Consider the following 14,754-nt stretch of genomic DNA (forward strand, 5'->3'; position numbering starts at 1 on the left):
AATTATATTTGAGTTTTAAGTTTTGATGACTAAAATTTAGAGTTTAGTATTTAAGAAATGAAATTAGTGTAAATGTTTAGAGTTTAAAATAGTTGTTATTTTAATCTTTGGTTAATGTTATTTTAGGAATTTGACTTTCAAAGAACTCTAATATATTTTCCCTTTATTGAACATCATTCACCTACCGATCTTGAATGAAAAAGGCAAAATTTGAGCACAACCGCAACATTTGCACTGCCCACCTACCCCATCCACCCGACCGGGGATGGCAACTATACCAAACCAATGAACCCATCGGTTTAACAGGGGTACATGTGTTTCCAAATATCAGTCAATTGGATACCAAAACAGCAGAGTAGGAGATATTAGTACGTAGTAACTGAGAACAAATTCATAACCCAATTTAACCAAACCGGTTTTCAAACCTACATAGTACATACACTCACAAACCGGTTCCCCTAATGAATAAAACGAACCAAACCAAACCGGATTTCTGAAACCGCGGTCCTATCTCAACAACTCTCACTCAGTTTATAAAGTTTTCACCTTTAAATCTGAGTGTCAGGTTTTGGTGGGGGATTATTGTAGCAAAGACAATGGGGGACAAAGCAAAGATCTTTACTCTTTCACAAGTCTCAGAGCACAATCAAGCTCATGACTGCTGGATCGTCATCAATGGAAAGGTTTTTTATTTTTCTTTCTCCTTATTCTCAGCTCTGGAACTTAGAGATCTCATGCATGTGATTAAGCTTATAAAGTGTGAGACTTTCCAAGTCTGAGTGATATTTTTCTGGCTTGATTGGATCAAATCTTTAGATGGGTATAGTGGAATCATTTGCACATATGTTTAAGGATTCAGTTCTTAGTTGTGATCTGTTTTATCTGGTTTTGAATTGAAGATGGAGAAATGTGGAAGTAGCTCTTCTTAGCTTAGACCGCTCTCTGTTGAGATTGAATAGCTGACAAGTGACACGTGTTCGACTAGTAGTTGGTCCATCGATTTGCTTTTGTAATTAAGATGCGTTAATGACACTTTTATCCTGTTTACTTCATTGATTGGTTGGTGAAATGCTTACATCTGCTTCAGCCACACCACAAAAAAAAAGTTAAAAACTTTTAAATGTTTTGGTGTGTTGTTTGTTCCATCAAGTAGTTTCTGTCTTTTCATTTTTGCCACTTTGGTCGGGTTTGGTTTACTTGGCGCAAGAAGCTTGCTATGTACATGATTCATGAACAACTCCTTTTATCAAGTCCAGATATATAACCTCAAATCTAATCCTCTGAACATGGATGCTTGGAGTGTTTTGTTTCAAATCGAAATCCTTTGCTCATTGTAGACACATTACTAAAACACCTTTGATCTTGTGTTAGTCAAAAGGGAACAAGAACCCTTTTTGTTTACTCTCTTTAGCTCCATTGTTTCTTGCATTGGAGTATGATGATGCAAGTTTTCTCGTGTTTTACAGCTTCTTGAGTTAAATGAAAAGTTCAGCAATTTGATAACTGGGTTTTGGTTGGCTTCACTTCATTTTTTCACATATCCTAATTCAAAACATTTGTAAAAACGCAGGTGTATGATGTGACCAAGTTCCTTGAAGACCATCCTGGTGGGGATGAAGTTCTCTTGTCTTCAACAGGTCTGTATCAAAATAGCCATCTCCATTCTCCTAGCTTTGATGATTGATTACATAGCATGATGATCTTTGTTATTCTTTCTACATTAAAAGGTAAGGATGCAACGGATGATTTTGAGGATGTGGGTCATAGCGAGAGCGCGAGAGAGATGATGGAACAGTACTGCGTAGGAGAGATTGATCCAACAACAATACCAAAGAAAACCAAATACACTCCTCCTAAACAGCCTCACTACAATCAAGACAAGACCTCTGAGTTCATTATCAAGATCCTCCAGTTCCTCGTACCTCTTGCCATTCTCGGTTTGGCTGTTGGGATTCGTATTTACACAAAGTCAGCGTAGTCTTCTTCTTTTTTTCTCTCTGAGCATTACTCTCCACGTATCTTATTATTATATACGGAGAGAGATAGAGGTTTAAGTCTTTACAGAAGACAAATCTCGAAGTCTCTCCCTTTGTTCCCATATTTTCTTTATCTGAATGTGTTTTGCAGTGTTTCTTTAATGTTGTGATGAACTTGCATATGAACAGCAGTAATGCAAATGATATTGTTCTATAGTTCAGGTTGTGAAACCAAAGTTTATGACTTTTGAGTGATGTGTTCGGAGGTGTGATTCAGTATTGGTTCAAATCATAACCACTTTCTTATCTTGCAATGTCGTAAGATGAATCTTTAGAGCGGAGAAGCTAAACATGAAAATCTCTAAACAAGATCAAGATCTCACTAAGAACTTAAACGATGCTTGAGAACATTTAATCTCCACAAAGAAAGAGACGTTTCTTTGATTGTAGTATGGAGCTTTCTGGCAGTTAATAGAGTGTGTGGCAGGTAGTGACTTGGGCTCACTAAACCATTATCCAACACGCAAAGAATACAAATCTTCTTCCGCCTGTGGGTCCTTCTTTTGTACTTCTCCTCCGCTTTGGCCGCAAGTCACAACCACACAGACACAAAGTTCGATACTTGTTAACTCATAGTGCAAAACATCACATTTAAAGCACACTTGGCTAGGATTCTGTGCAAGTTTGGCAACTGTTTCAAGAACGTCATGTCGAGACTCAAATCAATACAATCACAAAAAAAAAAAAAAACTTGTGTTAAAGCAAAGAAGCGAGGAAGTATCAATGATGGATCAAAAGTTGATCACAGTGATGCTGATGATGTGCTAGTGGGGACAAGTTTTGTATATTAAGACAAAATGGTGGGCACAAATCACTAAGTGGAAAGTACAATGGACACACAACACACAGAAGAGTGATAGATAGAAAGATAAAGAGAATCTTTTCAAACACTTTTGATTTTAGTGAGAAAGACAGAGACAAAAACAAAAGACCACTATGAGAATCCATATCAATAACTAACAGCTTCTGTCTCTCTATTATCAGTAATAAATTTGCATTTATATATAGATGTTATTTACCTGTCATTGTGATGGTACATGTCTGAAGAGCCAACACATGGACCATAATGATGATGATAAGAACAAGAACTTGAGATGAAGTAAAACAAGAAGAAGACAATCTTTATTGAGTTGAGATCAGTACATGTTTACACACAAAAGGATAGATTTTAAAATGGTTACATGACAGAGTTGCAAGAGAATGCAAGACTCCTAAACGCTACTACTACTACTAAGGTGATCTGTTTTAGGCTTAAAAAGGGTTGGTATCAGTTATGTGTTACACAAACCCCTTTACAGCCCACTTATGTTACAGACACCAATTTGAAAACGCTACATGGAGTTTTTTTTATCCTAACTTCTTTACATGTTGGAAAAAGTTAAGAAACGGATGATGGAAATAAGATCAAACCTATGGTGATTAGCATGAAAATGTAACTAAATTATGTATAAACTATTAACCCCCCTCCCTCTATTAATTATCTACCTTCTCCCATTCAAACCTTCCTGGTAGTGGTTGTTCGTTCACAGGGTCAAAGTTGTACCTGAAAACAAAAATTGACGAAACCGTTAAGGATACATAACCAAAAGGGTTTAGTTAACTGCAGAACAGAACATAACAAACGGGAATCTCATACTTGTCAATGAACTGCTTCTGTTGTTCTTCTTCAGCACCGGAGAAAAACCTGTCCATATCAGGTGTAGTTGGACGGTGACTGCCCGACAAGTTCTCTTCTATTTGGTCGCTGTTGTCACTAATACCATTGTTAAGCTTTTTGGACGATCCCAGACTTGTGTTGATCTCAGCCTCTCTATTAAAAGTGCATGGTGTGGATTCACTTGTGCTCCTGTTTAAGCTGAGAGAGAGAGTAAAAAATTGTTACTTTCAAAGAATCCTCTCGAAGATATAAAAGCACATAACTATGTTTCCTAACTTTCCTTAACGTAACACCAAGAGGAAACAGACTGTAATGCCTATAGTGAAGATAAAGTTGATCCAATCATGTTCAACAAGATCTTGACTTCAGACTGATCTTTAACATCAAAAACTACAAAACAAGGAAGGAACCTAAAGTCTAAAGACCGATCAAAACACACAATTAGCAACGATAATCAACGGTATTAAACTGTCATAGGTTATAAGGAGACATCTCAGACACAAGGACAGCATTGTTTACAATTAAGCAGATTAAAGAAGAACCAATTGTTACTCTTACTTGCACAAGTAATTGTAGAAGAGAAGGAAAAAAAAAAACTTTATCAAGAAAAGAAAAACCTTGATTAATATCTGGTATGTCAGATAAAGCAAAAATGGCATCATCATATCTTACACATGGTCAAATTTCGAAAAGGCTCAAAAAACAAAAACAAAAACAAAAAATGAAATTTTGGTCAGTTATATTTTCTTCTTTCTACACATAAAAAAATGATTTCAAATTACCATCACAATAATCCAAAATCGAACAGATTCAGACCCCATGGAGTCATATTCTAAATCAAATCAAATCCACAGGTTTAATTAAGTAGTGTAGCCTACAAAAAAGAAAAACTAAAAGTATAAAATTGGGTAAAATTGAAAGTACTCATATCTTTGACAAAAATGATACCTTTCACTGCTTGAACCCTTGTTGTTGTTGATTTCATCACTTAAAACCTTCTCTTTGCCATCACTCTCAGCAACCGAATCTGACTTAGAGTTACGCCCGCACGACTCTTTCCTCCTCAGCTGCTGCTTTCTCCGTTTGATCACAACAATTGGAGGCTTCTTCTGGAGCCGGCGACTCCGGAGCTGAAGATACGAGCCGCCGCAATCAGTCGTCTTCGGTAGCGAGAAGGAAGAGGAGGGCTTTCGTTGGAGAGCTAAGGACTTAGCTCGAGTAAGAACACCAAGCGAAGACGAAGAAGAAGATGGAGAAACTTCCATCAAAGATATTGCTTCTCCGTCGAGTTTGCTCTTCCTCATGTATTTCCCCATTAACAAAAAGGAAAAAAGTTTCTGAGCTACACCATGTTTATTATAATATGGTGTAAACCATCCAATGTATGTAAATGTGTTAAAAACTACACGAATTTTATGTTAATGCATGCCACATATACTAAATAAATGATTATATGGTGGCAACATCACAGACGGATTTAATTGATTGTAATTTTTGTTTATGGGGTCAGTCTGTAATTAATCAGAAAATAAAATAAAAACCAAAAACCCAACCCAACCTAATTAATAACCCAACATGTAACCCGATCAAACGTAAATGGTTCATCGATTTGCGATTACAGAGAAAGAGGAGAAGACATCTAGATAGAGAGAAAGAGATCGAGCTTGAGAGAGGGAGGGAGAGACCGATCTGGCGGTGGAGAAGCAACCCGTTATGATTCCTTTTCATAACTGTAACATTATTACTATCTAAAATTATCATATATTAGCTGTAAATGGTGGAGGATTCAGTTTAGGTTGATTACAATGTCATAAGCGAAATTTTAATAAACATTCAACTCAAAGCTGTCCATCTGTACGGTCTTCTTCTTTCTTCTTTCTTTATATATCTGTTAATTTAAACATTTTCTGTCTATTCGATCTCATATATTTTTCTTTCTCCTTGGTTAAAGTTTTTTTTTTTTTAAATATCTCTGGTTAAAGTTCGTTTGTTATGTCTATATCAATCCAAAGAAATTTTCTCTGTTCTTCTAGTCTAAGATTCATCAACATGGAATCTACCGAACTGGAAGACATATATTTCTTTAGTTCCTTTCCCGACCACACAAGCTAAACTTTCTTCACTCTAACCACAAGCTCCCTCCGATCCGACTCCGTATCCGAAGACCCGGATTCACCAAAGCCACAGAACGAAGAAGAAGACGAGTACGTCGAAGAGTTGACTCTTTCTCTTAATCTAGCTATCTTCTCCTCTCTCTCTGTAATCGCAAATAGACGAACCCTATCTAATCCAATTTACGTTTGCTCGGGTTACATTAGATTGAGTTGGGTTATTAATTAGGTTGGGTTGGGTTTTTGGTTTAAATTTTATTTTCTGATTAATTACAAACTGACCCCACAAACAAAATTATAATCAATTAAGTCCGTCTGTGATGTTACCACCATTTAATCATTTACTTCGTATATGTGGCATGCATTAACATAAACATCATGTAGTTTTTGACACATTTACAAACATTGGATGGTTTCCACCATATTATAGTAAACATGGTGTAGCTTAGAAACTTTTTTCTCAGAGAGAGAGAGAGAGAAGTGAGAGACAAAGGTTCCGTCGGTTCGGTGAGAGAGAAAATGGGTCGGAGTTAGGGTTGAAGATGGTGTGCTGTGTGGGGTCTCTCTCTCTCTGTCTCTTTCTTTCCTTTTTTATTTATCTTTGTTTTTTTTTTGGAATTGTTTATTTTTTTTTCAGGTGGCTGCTTCTTCGTCTTCACTACTGCGAGTAATGTACACTGTACTTTTGCTAATTATGTTTCTTTGAATTTTTTCGGAACAAAACTCGAGTCGAGTGTAATAATTTTGATTCTTATTAGTTAATTAACACTTTTTCTAGTTAAAAAACATGAGTTACATTTCAAAATAGGTTTTCATTGTAATTCAAAAATTACAGGTGAACGTTTCTGACTAGAAAAATGCTAGTTTTTAAATTCAAAATATAAATATGTATTTTCTCTAAATGAGTAAATATCTAATAAATATAAATATTTGTTTAAGAATAAAAATTATAAATTGGTTTGAGAAAAATGTACTTTATAGTATTATTTATAAAAAATATAGAAATTGATTAAAACACTTTGATTGGCAGAATACATGATAAGATAGTAACAATATGTTATAGAAGCAATATGTATTAGAAATTGTATGTTTTTGCTAAATTGTTTAATAGAATGATTGGTAGATCAGTATTAATATGATATTTTTAAAATTATTATAAAAATTAGTATATAGTATATAATATTTATTTATAATGAATATATTTCTAATGTATATATCTATAAATATATTAAGATATAAACTAAAAAAGATATATAATTAATTTATTTTATTTGATAATTTTAAAATTATGTTTATATTGAAAAATATTATTTTAGAAACCAAAATTTTACAATTAAATTATAAATTATAAATGCAAATACTTTTCTAAAAGTTTCGTATGAGAGCATTGATCGGTGAGTATTTGGAAAGCATTAACATTTAGTAGAACAAATGTTTTTTTAAATGCTATTCTAACAAATGTTGATTGAATAATGTAGAACATAATGCTACTGATAATGCTCTACCAGTCAAAATCTTAAATGTATTTTTTTTAAATGAGTAACATTATAATAGAGTTAGATTTTATTCTACCTCTTATCCATTTTGGACCGGAAAATAGAATAATAAAAAAATGTATTATTCTATTTAGGGAGTAAATTACATTTTTACTGAATGGAAAATAAAGTAGGTTTTAGCATTTTTTTATTCTAAACTTTATTTTGAAATAAAAATAGAATGAAGTTGAAGATACCTTTAGAAAAAAATTGAAAATCACAAATATAAGTTGATATATTATCAATTACTTTTTTGTCAATTGGTCTACTAAATCTTTATTTTTATGGTAACGGTTTCCATCATACTTGTTTTATTGTATTTTTGTATATTACCTAAGGAGAAGTTTGAAAATATCGGTTATGTAGAAGTCGAAAGAAATTGGAATGTTTACTAATACTACTACAAGTCTACAATAGACATATGAACTACTAAACTACTTGCTTTGTGATTTGTGTACAACTAACTACCAAGTAATGAGATTAAATGTATACATGACAATGAAGTTGTTTAATGCAATGCGGATTAGATAATACTATTGAGAATCTTAAGATTAGTATAAATTTTCATGTTCATTATCCATTCTACTAAATGACGTTTTGGTTGGTAAGACAGTTGCTAATTATGTCTAACGATCGTATAGTTTTATGCAATATAAATCTATAAGATAAGCCTTTAAACAAAATATATAAGTCTATAAGAGGAGTAGTAGTTTGTTGAAAAAAAAAAAGATGAGTAGGGGTATTCTTGATCGAGAAACCTAGCATATATGAAATTAATGTCTCAACTACTGGTTGGTTTTAAGTATCCTCTATCTCAGACGCCAAGAATACGTTTATGGTGATGAATGGTATACTAGTTGTTGAACGTAAATAGTAAACTCAAATATAGAGATTTCCTTACCATTTTAATTATTCATCTGATTTTTATGTTTTCACTTTGATTAGGGATTACGTTAAATATAAACTAAAATCAACAATATAATTAAAAAAGGCCACAGGTAATTAACCTGTTAATGCTAAATTTTAAGCAATTTACAGTCTTACAAAACAAATTGATTCAATTATAATTATTCTACAAAACAAGATGTTTCAACTAGATGTTTAAAATACAAAATATTGATTTTATGTTTCACATTTAGTCATTTACATAGTATTTCATTTTTAATATAAACACGTCAAATATTAATGGCTAATTCTGTTTAATTCTACTCAAAAACAAAGTTTGGAGAAAAAAGTACTCTACCCTAACTATATTTGTCACTCCATAACAGAATAAAAATGAATCTTCTCTACTAAAAGAGAAGTACCATTTTTATCTACTACAAAATAGTCATACTGGAAGTCTAGGTCCATAAATATTTTTATTATTTACATTAGTTTATTTAATGTATAAAATTTCTAAATAATTATAAGGATATTAATAACAAATCCATTGTAACTATAAATTTAAATTTTAGTTTTAGGAATAACAAAATCTGTTGAGAAAAAATCTAACAAAATCTTTTTAAAATTTTAAATATTCTTTTTAATTAATGCACTGATTAATTTCACAATTAGTAGTATAATGTTATTATAAATTAATTTCAATTACATTTTTATTATAAATAAAATAATGAAATTATTTGCTAATTTTATAAATTTTATAAGTATATTCTACATTATATTAAAATAGAAGTAATTAATGAATTACATATTAAAATTATTTTTTTGTGCAAACATATTAAAATTATGTTGAATTGGTAAACCAATATATTTTGAAAAAATACTTTCATTAAGATAAATAAATAAAATATCATTCACCGTTTAAAGTGACTAAATTATCATTCACCTTTTAAAATGATTAATATTCATAAATTATGTAATAATTTTTACAAAAAATAAAATTGTTAATATATGTTAAATTTTAATATTTAGAACTATATATCATCTATTTAGTTATTTTTAAAATGACAGCAATATATTATCATATACAAAATAATATAAAATGTTATATTTATATATGAAATGTTATCCGTACGGGTGTGCGGATTAAAATCTAGTTTATATGTTATTCACTGTTACATCTTTTCACCTCAAAAGTAAATATGATTGAAATAGAACTCAATTCGTTGACCAAAACAAAACCTCAAATCGATTATGGAATTAAAATAGAATTTAATTCCATTATGTTATTAATTTACAATGCGCATGTAAACTAACCAAGTATTACTGTAGTCTTATTGGCACAGATGTTTTAAGAAGGGTGTACAATTTGAATAATTATGAGAAGATATTTCAACAAATTTTGTTGGCTAGAGAAATTGCTTACACCTCTCTGTCCCACTTAAACACTAGAACACAAGAACAACAAAAATCCCAAAGAAAGATCACACAAGACAAAGATTGGAGTTATGAAATACCTTTGTTTTTGACGCATACAAACCCATTAAACAACTTATTGAATGTAAACACTAAACAAATAAGTAGACTAAAAAATACTCGAGCTCTGTTTTGTTTTTTCCTTTTCGTTTCTTGAAGAACACAAATATTTATCTACTTCCAAATCTTTACGGATTTGTCATGACTTGCAGAAGCCATCATTCCTGTCATAGGTGAGTGAGCTAATGCAGAGATGACACACTCATGAGCCGGTATTGTCATACATTTGTTCTCTTTTGTGTTCCAAAGCTCCAGTGACTGCAACACATTCGTTTACCACAAATTTAAATCGTTTAGAATCAAGTAAAGGTAGAGCCTGATATAGATTCTATAGAAACTATCCAAGATCATACCTGGTAGCCACCAATGACCAAGAGATTGGGAAAAGTAGGGTGGAAGACACAAGAGTGGAACTTGTTTCCACTAGAACTGAGCTCGTGGATGCAATCTCCCGAGTTCAGAGACCACAATTTAACAGAGTCTTCGCTAACAGAAGCTATCAACTCTCCGCTTGGGTTCCAACAAACAGAATTTACATTTGCGGAATGCCCCTGACACATTAAAAAACAAACCAAGCCATGAGACATACGCACAGTAAGTAAGTAATATATATATATATTATCTTCGGGGGTTACCTTTAACAAGTGGACACGTCTGTCATTATCATAATCATAAATTGACACAGTGTTTTCCGAAGCTGCGGCAAGCATTTGTCCAAATCTTGGCTGGAACCGTACTTGTGTGCTAGCACCCTGTCCATTGGAAAGCTCAAAGATTAGAAAATAAGAGTTCAAACTTGGAGAGAAGCAATAAGAAAGTTCAGGGGGCCTTGCCTTTATAACACGAAAGCAATTCGCAGCGTTGATGTTCCAGAAACGAATCTCATTGTTGCCATCACAAGAGCAGAAAAGATCTGTTTTCTTAGGGTGAAAATCAAGGGACATCACAGGTGCGGTATGACCAGTAATCGTTCTTACAAAGTAACCAGGCTGCAGAAAATCGGTAGTTAGTTAAGTCACAAGACAAAATGGCTGCAACTGAAAGAGATGAATTAATTTACTATACCTCAGAGGCATCCCAGATTTTGATAGTTTTGTCAAAGGAGGACGTAGCTAGTTGAGTTGAATTAGGTCTGAAGCGAACATCTGTGATGATATGACCATGTTCTTCAGGAGCGCTCTCAGTTATTAGTGTTTCCATGTTCCATATATAAAGCTACTGACAAAAAAAGAAATTTGCATAAGGTAATGGCAAGTTATATAAGCAAAACGTATGCTCCATTCTAAGAGATTTAAGATGATGCACCTTCTTATCATGTCCAGCGCTAGCCAGCAACTTCCCATCAGATGAGAAATTGCAGCAGATGACCTTATTGGAACTTCTTCTAATAGAACTAACCTCACTGAAACTAAAAGCTGAAAAAAAAAAAGAAAAAAAGGAACACTGTTATTATATATCTTCATGTTTATTCATGAGGTGCTGAGATAATAATACCCTTTGGGGGTTCGGCATGCTCAGAAGGGTTCCGCTTTAGGGTGGTGGGGTTAAACAAGCTTCCTCCATCTCCATCATCTTGGGACAAAAACGATTCTACATTGTCTTCTAGTGCTCCCACATCTCCAAAAGGTTCCATGTCATCCTGCAGCTATTAATATTTATCATAAGAAAAATGAAAATAACACAACTGCATGCTGGATTCAGATGTTACTAGACCAAAGCTAGATGGTTGTTATCATTCTTCTAAGAAACATACCAGTTGGTTTGCTGATGATGCAAGACCACCTATTCCATCAGAACCATACATCATTGGCCCCTTTGGCATGTTGTTCATATGCTGCATGTTACCAGTTATACCAGATCCATCGATAGGGGTATGAGTTGACGGAGTTGACGGCTGTGAGTTGGATGGGCCTACCGTGTTTCCGGTCCCTGTACTGTTAGCAGGACCAGAAGAGGAAGGTCCCTTTCTTTTGCGGTTGTTCTATCAAACACGAAGAAGAAGTTGTGGCTCGATCATCTTCCAAATACAAACTGAAGAATATACTAATCTGGACCAAACAAACCACATGATCAACATAAAATACCTGCTGTGATTGCTGTGATAGTAAAGGATCTTGTTGCTGAGAAGAAGATTGCTGAACCGGTGGCATGTTTATATGCTACATACCAACAAATATCAAATATCAACATAACAGCAGTTTCAGGATATCATAGAGTAGCAATTGTCGAAAAATGCATACAACGACAGACGTAATTGATCCAATTTCACATAAAAATTGAGTTGTTTAATGTGAACTCACTCAGCTCAACAGATGCCACTGGATTCAACAGGAATATGCATTTTTAATGATTTTGAGAAAAGAAATCATACTTTAGACGAACTGGACTGCATAGGGGAACCTATAGATCCATCATTTGCATTCTGTTGACCATCTTTCGTTCCTCTAGGTAATACCGTAAACCTTCGAGGGTCCATGTCTCCTCCATACATGGATGAATTATTCAGATTTCCTTGTCCTTGAACCTGAGCCAGGATCTGTTGCTGTTGCTGCTGCTGCGGCGAGAGCTGAAACTGACTTTGGTTTTGAAGGAAGGCTTTCTGAACTTGAGGGCCTAAACCTGGTCGGATTGTCTCGATGCCCTGTAACATTTGTCAAGAATCCTGATGAAAAAAACTTGGCTTAGAATGATAAACAGATAAATCCTGCACTGACTTACAGTTAATGGCCATCCCTTTAAGGGAAGAGCACCTACCCCAGGGTTTAATCCTTCACAAGAGAAAAAACACAATACCATAAGACTTTATCAGTTTATCTGAAATTTTGTAAACAAAAATTGCTCCTGAGACTATTTACCCTATCACCCTGTGTAATTCACCACACATTTGCAAAACAAAAAAGTTCACTTGATGTATCTACCTGCATTCCCCATCCCAGGCTTTGATTGCAGGATTCCTTGGCCATAAACTGTAGAAGGATCCACTGGCAGTTGTCTTGGAGATGCACCAATATTAACTTCAGTTTTGATTTCCTGCACGTTTCAAAAGACTAAGATACACACCAAAGTATTTAACTTGGAGACATTCGAACAGTCATCAAGTGAAGTAATTACAGGAGTCTGCTGGCTTCGTGATTGAAGTTGCTGCAGTGCTGCGGAAACACCTCCTGGATGATTCCCTTGGACCATCTGACTGTTTTAGGATAGAAAAGACAGGACGAGAAAAGTTTCAAAACTGTGCGAGGACAATATATATGCCTGAATGCAAATGAAGCTGGGACAATTTTTACCCATGATGGTTTGTTCCTGATTTGAGAAGGGCCATCCTTGCATCCATATGGGGTTGGGATGTATCAGTGTTCATTTGATTTGGTTGCTTCATACGCTCCTCGTACATTTTAGCAGCTATAGCACTTGCATTAGACTGCCCAATCATCCCTTCAGAACCAATAGCATTCATTGGACCACCAAGAGAAGGATCCCTACGCTGCTGCATCTGAGCTTGGCGCATCATCTGCATTTGCTGCACTTGAAGTTGTTGCTCCCTTGCTTTACCTTGCTGTGCCTAAATCTCAAAGCCACTGGTGTCAGTTACCAAACTGAAAAAAAAAAGAAAAGAGATTAAATCTCCAGATGGTAAGATAAGCCACCTCAATATAAGCTGCAGCAGCCTCTGAATGTTTCTCGTTCGTCCTTGCAATGAAGATGTCCCAGAACACAGACCACCACTCGAAAAGAAAACCTCCAGGAGCATCAATTGCTACACCATTCAATCACATAGCTTAAAGGTCGATTCACAAACAAAACATAAACTTCAGAAGTGGGTTTTTAGTTTTTACCAACGGGATCAGGAGAGACTTTGCCTTCAGTCATAAAAGACTTAGCAGTGTTATGAAGTTTCTTCTTCACCAAATAATCATATATGTAAACGTCAAGCCTACACACACCCAACAAAGGAAAGTGAGCAAAAAAAAAAGAATCTTGGAATTGGAAAAGTTACACACTTTTAACTACACGATCCACTTACATCTTATCAGCTTCCCAATTACTCTGCGCCATAGCTTCAGCCCAAGATCGAGCTCACACTATTAGACTCAAGACTTTCGATGGTTTGATGATAAAGAAACTAACTTGAGCAAGACCCAGAAGATCAGAAGCGTTTCTGAGTAGATCAGAACCCTGATTCGATCTTCGGAACCCGTATCTTTAGAGATCAAGCATTGGTTACTGCACAGACAGAGTAGATCAGTTTAAAAATCAGGAATTTTTTAAATTACGTGTAAGCGAAGAAGAGTTGAGCGATTCGAGGAGTTAACCATAGAAGTAATCGAATTGATGAGTGAAGGATCACGATTCAATAGAAAAGGAATCTAGGGTTGGAGAGATACCAGGGATTTGTTTTGGAGATCAAGATTCAGAGAGAGAGAGAGATCATTCAAAGGTTTTGGTTTTGATGATGCTTTTGGGTAAGCTCAATGTTTTGGGCCTAGTATTGGATCTGTTATCGGCTTCACTTATGAATGGGTTTAACCTCGTGAACCCTGAGATTAGGTATTTTCTTGATCCGTTGGTTATATTGAAGGAAAGACAAGCAGCGTATACGTATACAAGGATATTTCTAACTGATGATTGCATTCTTCGACTTTTTTTTTTTTTTAATAATCGAGGTAATCCGGATACTCCGGAGGATACCCGACTAGCGCCTAAGTACACCTCCACAGAAGGCATCCTGGAAGACCGCCTTTTTCACCCCATTTTAATCGACGGTGGTCAGCAGGATTCGAACACGGATCTGTATTAGAGCCAAAGCTCCCTCAAAACTACTGGGCCGTCCTCGCTTGATTAAACAATGTATACACATCCTCAATTGCAGGTTGTTTTGGGCCAACATTCTGGAGTGTTTTATTCACATCTTAATTAAAAATGATATATATACAATTCAATTTCGATGCATATTTATATATCATAGATTTTTAGATTCTTTTTTTTTTTAAGATTAG

General features: G+C 34.5%; 3 protein-coding genes across 5 annotated transcripts; 1 reads left to right on the plus strand and 2 right to left on the minus strand.

Moving 5' to 3' along the window:
• The first annotated feature begins 483 nt into the window (after positions 1 to 483).
• LOC106451290 (cytochrome b5) lies at positions 484 to 2,222 on the plus strand. Its single transcript, XM_013893200.3, has 3 exons — positions 484 to 683; positions 1,571 to 1,637; positions 1,728 to 2,222. Exons 1-3 carry the CDS (start codon positions 597 to 599, stop codon positions 1,976 to 1,978), a joined length of 405 nt encoding a protein of 134 aa, XP_013748654.1. The 5' UTR covers positions 484 to 596; the 3' UTR covers positions 1,979 to 2,222.
• A 914-nt stretch (positions 2,223 to 3,136) lies between these two features.
• On the minus strand, positions 3,137 to 6,505 carry LOC106451291 (cyclin-dependent kinase inhibitor 4). Its single transcript, XM_048780762.1, has 4 exons — positions 6,264 to 6,505; positions 4,642 to 5,018; positions 3,673 to 3,891; positions 3,137 to 3,579 (listed from the first exon to the last, which is right to left on the minus strand). Exons 2-4 carry the CDS (start codon positions 5,007 to 5,009, stop codon positions 3,510 to 3,512), a joined length of 657 nt encoding a protein of 218 aa, XP_048636719.1. The 5' UTR covers positions 5,010 to 5,018; positions 6,264 to 6,505; the 3' UTR covers positions 3,137 to 3,509.
• A 3,111-nt stretch (positions 6,506 to 9,616) lies between these two features.
• LOC125609375 (transcriptional corepressor LEUNIG_HOMOLOG-like) lies at positions 9,617 to 14,225 on the minus strand. Of its 3 annotated transcripts, none has more exons than XM_048780765.1 (18): positions 14,143 to 14,225; positions 13,782 to 13,981; positions 13,594 to 13,691; positions 13,405 to 13,514; positions 13,045 to 13,319; positions 12,869 to 12,947; positions 12,676 to 12,787; positions 12,476 to 12,525; positions 12,129 to 12,398; positions 11,842 to 11,916; positions 11,511 to 11,738; positions 11,252 to 11,396; positions 11,063 to 11,172; positions 10,823 to 10,972; positions 10,591 to 10,746; positions 10,393 to 10,509; positions 10,111 to 10,308; positions 9,617 to 10,015 (listed from the first exon to the last, which is right to left on the minus strand). In XM_048780765.1, the coding sequence occupies exons 2-18, from the start codon at positions 13,811 to 13,813 to the stop codon at positions 9,872 to 9,874; spliced, it is 2,349 nt and encodes a 782-aa protein (XP_048636722.1). In that variant the 5' UTR covers positions 13,814 to 13,981; positions 14,143 to 14,225; the 3' UTR covers positions 9,617 to 9,871. The 3 variants fall into 3 exon arrangements, with proteins under 3 accessions (XP_048636722.1, XP_048636720.1, XP_048636721.1); XM_048780763.1 differs by having other exon boundaries at positions 11,252 to 11,402; XM_048780764.1 differs by having other exon boundaries at positions 11,252 to 11,402; positions 14,071 to 14,187.
• Between the last annotated feature and the right edge of the window lie 529 nt (positions 14,226 to 14,754).

This window comes from Brassica napus, chromosome A5 (genome assembly GCF_020379485.1).
Source record: "Brassica napus cultivar Da-Ae chromosome A5, Da-Ae, whole genome shotgun sequence".
NCBI classification, from domain to species: Eukaryota; Viridiplantae; Streptophyta; class Magnoliopsida; order Brassicales; family Brassicaceae; genus Brassica; species Brassica napus.

Bases quoted from the DNA above. Each gene is read 5' to 3' on its own strand.
- LOC106451290 (XM_013893200.3), top strand. From the start codon at position 597: ATGGGGGACAAAGCAAAGATCTTTACTCTTTCACAAGTCTCAGAGCAC. The intron at 684-1,570 runs GTTTTTTATTTT...GTAAAAACGCAG, and splicing joins GGATCGTCATCAATGGAAAG to GTGTATGATGTGACCAAGTT. The intron at 1,638-1,727 runs GTCTGTATCAAA...CTACATTAAAAG, and splicing joins AGTTCTCTTGTCTTCAACAG to GTAAGGATGCAACGGATGAT.
- LOC106451291 (XM_048780762.1), bottom strand. From the start codon at position 5,009: ATGGGGAAATACATGAGGAAGAGCAAACTCGACGGAGAAGCAATATCT. The intron at 3,892-4,641 runs GTATCATTTTTG...TCTCTCTCTCAG, and splicing joins AAGGGTTCAAGCAGTGAAAG to CTTAAACAGGAGCACAAGTG. The intron at 3,580-3,672 runs GTATGAGATTCC...TTTTGTTTTCAG, and splicing joins CAGAAGCAGTTCATTGACAA to GTACAACTTTGACCCTGTGA.
- LOC125609375 (XM_048780763.1), bottom strand. From the start codon at position 13,813: ATGGCGCAGAGTAATTGGGAAGCTGATAAGAT. The intron at 11,917-12,128 runs GTATGATTTCTT...GTTGGTATGTAG, and splicing joins TGCAGTCCAGTTCGTCTAAA to CATATAAACATGCCACCGGT. The intron at 11,739-11,841 runs GTATTTTATGTT...CGTGTTTGATAG, and splicing joins TATCACAGCAATCACAGCAG to AACAACCGCAAAAGAAAGGG.